A 6,686-nucleotide genomic window follows, 5' to 3' on the forward strand; every position below is an offset into this window, starting at 1 on the left:
TGGGGTAATGAAAATAGGAGAAATGTACCTGATTCACTCTAAGAGGCTGGTCTGACATGATGACGTTGTAATGTGAGGATTTTTAGCATGATTTTTTGTTTAGGTTTTGAGTTCAATAATATGTTATGGGTTTCATTAATATAAAACGCCTCACTTCAGTTTATTTGCGAAAACCTACAGAAGTAAAGGCAGCGGAGAACTTAGGAGGGAAGACGGGAGAAAGGTCACATCCAGGCCAGGACCACCAGACTCAAAAACAGTTACCTTCCTGAAGCAGTAAGGCCGATCAGCACCTCCGCCCACCAACTCCACCATTACTTTATTATTTCCTTTCAGTCACCTTATGCACAACCTAGTGTCACTTTATAAGCATGTAATAATTCTATGTATATAAGCTATCATAAACTATTGAATCCTAAAAAAAAATCAAGATAGAGTCGATTTCGGTAGGATGATTCCTATAGTGGGAGAGTCTAGAATCAGAGGACACAGCCTCAGAATACATCCCTTTAGAACAGAGGTGAGGAGGAATTTCTTTAGCCAAAGTGTGGTGAATCTGTGGAACTAATTGCCTCAGACGACTGTGGACGCCAATTCTGCTCCCATGGTCTTATGGTGTTAAATAAATAAGGGGAGGAGGGAGAGGGCGAGGGAGATATAAAGATATCAGCGACATGTCAGGGCTTATAGCACAGACGGAACCTTTGTGCTGATGCTACAGGCGTGTGGGGAAACGGTTGAGTGTGACCACCTTGTCCGTCGTTATGGCGCTGCTGATGGTGTTGCGTCGGGTCGGTTCCTGTCCGTGGGCGGGCGAGGCAGGTGGGTACTGAGCCGGGGCTGGGTGCGCGGAGATAAACTAAACCGGTGGTATGCGTGGGAGGGGGAACGTGGACATTCTACTGGGCCGAATCTTGTGTTCAGGCCAGTGATTTTTCTCCAAGATTACGTCCGGCTGATGGCCTTCTATTGGGAACGGGCGTTACTATTGCCCCAGCCTTGGACCAGTATCCTTGGTCGGAGTGATTTCGCTGTGGTGAGAGCGAACCAAGTGCATGGCCAAGAGCAGCAAAGTAATTCCCAGGCCTCATTGTGTAGATTTGAATCAGGACCGTGGTTCCTCTGTAAATTGGTTGAGGGTGTTACCTGTCAGACACGCCTTTTATTTATATATTATATATACACATATATTTAATTGATTTATTTTCCTGCATACGCAAGTAGACAATTCACGCAGGGTTAGAGAATCAAGAGCTAGAGGTCTTGATTTAAAGTGAAAAGGGAAGACATTTAGTAGAAAACCAAGGGGCAAATTGTATTATGGAATAAGCCAGTGGAAGTGGTTGACGCACTTTTAAATAGCATTTAAAAGTTAATTGACAGGTAGGTGGATAGGAAAGGCATTAAGAGATGTGAGCTGAAATTGGGTAAATAGGACTGGCTTAGATGGAAATTTGGTTGGCTTTGTATGGTTAGGTCAAAGAGTCTGTTTCTGTATTGTATAACTCTGTGCAATGACATCCCTCTTATTTACAGGCCAATATCAGAAGATTGCAAAAGTTTTTCCAGTTGGGCTAAAGACCTATGAGCTTCCTCCCAGTTACAATGGTGAGTTAGAATAAACTTTTATTCTCCCATTTGTCCTGATGCCTATCTATAAAACATGGGGACAGGATTAGGATGATTGGCCCATCAAGTCTTCTCTGCCTTTCAGTTGCGACTGATTTATTTTCCCTCTTAACCCCATATTTCTGCCCTGTAGCATTTGATGCCCTTTCTCATCAAGAACCAATCAATTCCTGCTTTAAATATGCCCATTGACTTGGCCTCCATAGCTATGTGGTACTGATTTCCACAAATTCACCACCCTCTGGACAAAGATATTTCTCATCTCTGTTTAAAATAGGTGTTTTTCTATTCTGAGGCTGAGATCTGTGGACCTACATTCCCCAACTACTGGAAATATCCTTGCTATGCCCATTCTATCTAGGCCTTTCAATATTCAGAAGCTTTCAATGAGAACTGTATTCCCCCCACTCCCCCATCTTCTCACTTCCAGCGAGCACAGGCCCAGAACCATCAGTGCTCCTAGTTTGTTAACCCTTTCATAGCCAGGATCATTCTTGTAAATAACTGCAGGACCCTTCCCAATGCCAGCATACTCTTTCTTGGGTATGGGAACCAAAACTGCTCACAATACTTCAAATATGGTCTGACCAATGCTTTATAAAGCCTCAGCATTACATCCTTGCCTTTGTATTCAAACTCTCTTGAAATGAATGCTAACGTTGTATTTGCCTGCCTTACCACTGACTCAACCTGTATGTTAACTCATGGGATCCTGCACTAAGACTCTCAAGCCCCTATGCACCTCTGGTTTCTGAATTCGCTGTCCATTAGAAAACAGTCCATGCCTTTATTCCTTCTACAAAAGTGCATGGATTTACACTTACCTAAACTTATTTAACTTGCTATTTCTTTGCCCAGTCTCCTAATCTGTCAAGATTTTCTTCCTGCTATCTTTGTATCATTTGCAAACTTGGTCACAAAGCCATCATTTCCATCATCCAGATTAATTAACATATAATGTGAAAGTAGTGAGCCTGACACCGAGCCTGTGGAACACCATGAGTTACTGGCAGTCAACCAGAAAAGGTCCCTTTTATTCATGCTGTTTGCCTTGTGCAGTCAGACATTCTTCTGTCCTGTAATACCATGGACTCTTACCTTGTTTAGCCGCCTCCGGTGCAGCAGCTTGTCAAAGACCTTATGAAATTCAAGCAAGCAACATCACTGGCTCTCCTTTATCTATTCTACTGCTCTCACAGTGCATGTGTACAAAGCTAGGGAGTTAAACACCTTCTCAAAAATCACCCAAGCTGGAAGCTTTCTTCAGGGATTTTAATGAGAAAACTTATTGAAACTGCAGAAAGTGAAGTAAAAATACGTATTAGATTCAATACAGAATCGTCACATGCCGGAATTTAATAATACTATTGATTATTCTGGCGATCATAATCAAATAAGGTAGCACACCCATGCACGTTCTTTAGCTATGCCATGGGTTAGAGTGACCTCATGGCACAACAATAGCTTAATTGTGATGAACAAAAAATATAATGCTTCCTCAAAGTACATCTACTAAATGTTTACCAATATTAAGAAAGCTTAAGACACACAGATATTGCTGTTTCAAGGTCAGAATGAAAAGTGGATGGAGATGTATTGTTCTTCTATTGTGTTTGCTCCAAGTGTCATGTGAAAAGTGGAGTTGTGTCAGGGATGCTTGAATGGGATGGACTAGGGTGTGGAGGCCAGGCAGGGGGTTGCGTGAAGGAATGTGGGATTAGATAAGGGTTATTATTGTGTGCAGCTAAGGCTGAGAAATCATCATGTTGGGGGGGGGGGGTGGTCAGGTGGGATTGGAGCCTAGCCCTGAGAAGGCAATCAGTGACGTGACATGGAAGGCCCAGGATGGATGTGTTGAGCAAGCATTGCCCTCTGCAGTCTGGGTCCTGTGCGCAGCTCTAGCTCAGGAGAAAATGCACAGCAAGCTGTTCACTGGCACAGGGTCATGGAAATGGTGCACAGTTGACTCCCACACTGTGTGTCTGGACTCTACTGTGTTTGGGTAGGGAGTCCAGAACTAGAGTGCAGAGGGATAAGGTGCAAAGGGGAGAAATTTAAAGGAGAGCTGAGGGGTACACTTTTCCAAACTATATGGTGATGGTTATTTGGATCAAGATGCCCAGAGGAGGTGGGGGACACAAGTGAGAATTACAACAGTTAGAAAGTGTTTTTGCAGATCTGAGGATGGGATGGACCTATTGCCAGTAAATGGGCTAGTGTAGATAGGCATCATAGTGGGCATGGATAAGGTGGATCATAAGGACCTGTTTCTATGCTATACCTTCCTATGATTCTACTTGGGAAAACAAGTTGCAGGCTCTATAAAACCAACAGGCTAGCTGCATATTTTTGCTAAAGTGTGTGTATGGTTTTGGTCACCATACCGTGCCACAGGAAGAATGTGGCAATGTTAATGAAGCAGAGGAAATTTACAATTATGTAGTAAGGGTTTGGACAATTGCAACTATGGCGTTATGAGACCAAGCAGACATTTAACCTGGTCATGCATAACACCAAGAGGATGAAAAGGGCCTAATAGATAGATTATTGATTCCAAAGGAAATTACAGGGTCACAGTAGCATTACAAGTGCACACATATACAAATATTCAAAGTGAAGTAAGAAAGAAGAAAAAAGTAAGTTACCTCAAGCAGTCTAACAGGAGGGGGCCATCACTTCCCCCGCAAGAGAAAGGGTATAGATTTGAGTAAATTAAAAGACGGGAGAGTTGAGGGGGGGGGGGGGGGGGGGAAAGAATTCATCCAATGATGATATCCAAACATTAGAGGCTACTCTACACTTCTTGTCAAATTTGAATACAATTAAATGTAGCCCACCTCTGTTTCAAAGGAAAAATTTACCTTTATATGGCATTGTTCAAAATTTTCCGAAGCACTTCACAGTCAATGTCAAAATCAGTGTGGTCTAGGAGCTAAGAGAGCACTGCATTGTCAAGGGTTGTGGAGGTTAATAGTGGGGGAGTTCTCTGACAACTTGTCCCATGTGGTCACGGTAACAACAGGTCTTTAGATCTGTTGCATTGTGTGGGTAATAGGAGTTCAAAATTGACCGTATTTTCTAGGCTACATGCAAAAGTGTTTTATTGGCTGTGAAGTGTTTTGGAACATTATGAGCAATGCAATATAAGTGTATATTCTGCCTTTGAAATAGAAATGGGTTGCATTTAATGGTATTCAAGTTTGCCAAGAAGATAGATGTGTTCTCAAGATGGCATCCATAATTATTTATGAACCTCGAACTAATGGTTACAGTGTTATTAAAGGTATGGGCTGCTGAATATGGACTTCGGCAGGGATGACAAAACTGCCTGAGCAATCTCTTTGACACTTGTGGGTTTTTTTTTCCTCAGATGTGGTTATTCCTGAGAAACCAAAGCTAAAATTCCTAAATAAGGTCCCAAACTACAAGAAGCCCAGGCGATGGATGAAAAGGCTGGGCGATATCCGTGGGCCAGCAACACGGTCCAATAAAATTCTCTGGGGACAGTATGCCATTGTGGTAGGTTTCTCAATATCCTGTGCTGTTAAAACTCTGGCTGCTTTGTGGAGTTGAATGTGCAAATACAGTTTGGTGTGATTACTCCCATGCAGACTTCTTGCCAGGGTGCATTATGAAGTCAGTGGTGGGTATGCAGAAGATCCCACAGATGGAAACAGGTTTTCCAAAACATGTTAAAACTCGAATGGGTCGGCTCCAGACCAAACCATGGCAGGTCTTTGTTTATCATTCCCTTTTGCTGTTTCTAGTCTGAATGGAGACATGGTAACTCAGAGGTGCTACTAGAGCAATATGAGAAGGAGCGATGCTGTCACTAAAGAGAGAATGGGGTGCCATCTGCTGTGCGAAGGTCCAGGCTTTGCCATGCAGAAATCCAGAGTACAGATGAAAAAGTATAGACTGGTAATTCCAGACCAAGCTGTAGATGTGAAATACAGTGCAAACTTGATGCAATGTGAGTTTTGAGAATAACTTTAACGCACGTTATAGGTGAAACTATTAATCATCTAATATCTGCTTTTGACATGATAATACGACATATAAGTGTAACACAAATAGTAGTTGGCAGATGTTAGAGCTCCAGTCCTGGCACCTGATTGCTATCTCTCTGAAGTTTTTGAGTTTTAGGTCCTTAGATGAGAGGGCTATGGATTGATGGGACTAAGCAGAATGTTGTTGCAGCATGGACTGGATGGGCTGAACTGCCTCTTTCTGTGCTGCAGTGCTCTTTGACTCAGAAATGTAACAATTCACGTTATGTTGAGATTGTTAATACTGAACTCCACAAGTAACTAATATAATAAAATAATATAAATATAACAGCAGATTTAATATTTCAGGACGAAAAAGAAATGACCCTAATCATGGTTCCAAATACAAGACAAAGCAAAAATATTGTCAAAAGTCAATTGTTTTGCCAACGTTCTTTTTAATATGACTGCTTATTAATCTGCCTCATCTTCTCGCCCTTTCCATTCCCTTCCCTAACCTGTCCCTTTTTCACTTTCTCTCCATCTTCAGGCGCTCGGAGGTGGCTACCTGCACTGGGGCCACTTTGAAATGCTGCGGCTCACCGTTAACCGACGAATGGATGCCAAAACCATGTTTGCACGCTGGCGTGTGAATGCCCCCTATAAACCCATCACACGTAAAGGACTAGGACAGAGGATGGGTGGTGGGAAAGGGGCGATTGACCATTATGTCACTCCTGTTAAGTATGGCCGGATAATTATGGAGCTTGGAGGGAAATGTGCTTTAAAGGAGGTGGAGCCCTTCCTGTCAGAAGTGGCCCAGAAACTGCCATTTCCTGCCAAGGTTTTTAGCAGGGAATCACTGGAGGAGATGATAAAGGAAGAGGAGCAGAAAGCCAAAAACAACCAGAATCCCTGGACTTTTCAAAGGATTGCATCTATGAACATGATGGGCATTCGCAAAGTGTTGAGTCCATTTGATTTAAAGTATCATGGCAAATTTAGTGGGAAGTTTCATGTTCCTGGTCGTGTGTGAAAACTAATAAATCTGGCAAAGTGTTCTTTGTA

General features: G+C 42.6%; 1 protein-coding gene across 2 annotated transcripts; it reads left to right on the plus strand.

Annotated features, from left to right (window-relative positions):
• The first annotated feature begins 714 nt into the window (after positions 1-714).
• On the plus strand, positions 715-6,686 carry mrpl16 (mitochondrial ribosomal protein L16). Of its 2 annotated transcripts, none has more exons than XM_073053944.1 (4): positions 715-822; positions 1,537-1,608; positions 5,000-5,148; positions 6,169-6,686. In XM_073053944.1, the coding sequence occupies exons 1-4, from the start codon at positions 765-767 to the stop codon at positions 6,652-6,654; spliced, it is 765 nt and encodes a 254-aa protein (XP_072910045.1). In that variant the 5' UTR covers positions 715-764; the 3' UTR covers positions 6,655-6,686. The 2 variants fall into 2 exon arrangements, with proteins under 2 accessions (XP_072910045.1, XP_072910044.1); XM_073053943.1 differs by lacking the exon at positions 715-822 and adding an exon at positions 918-1,073.

Source organism: Hemitrygon akajei, chromosome 8 (assembly GCF_048418815.1).
Source record: "Hemitrygon akajei chromosome 8, sHemAka1.3, whole genome shotgun sequence".
In the NCBI taxonomy this organism is placed as follows: Eukaryota; Metazoa; Chordata; class Chondrichthyes; order Myliobatiformes; family Dasyatidae; genus Hemitrygon; species Hemitrygon akajei.

What these genes read in the sequence shown, in the direction of transcription:
- mrpl16 (XM_073053943.1), top strand. Translation starts at nt 959, where the DNA reads ATGGCCTTCTATTGGGAACGGGCGTTACTATTGCCCCAGCCTTGGACC. An exon ending in GCATGGCCAAGAGCAGCAAA is followed by an intron (nt 1,074 to 1,536) that starts GTAATTCCCAGG and finishes TCTTATTTACAG; the next exon opens with GCCAATATCAGAAGATTGCA. An exon ending in GCTTCCTCCCAGTTACAATG is followed by an intron (nt 1,609 to 4,999) that starts GTGAGTTAGAAT and finishes TTTTTTCCTCAG; the next exon opens with ATGTGGTTATTCCTGAGAAA.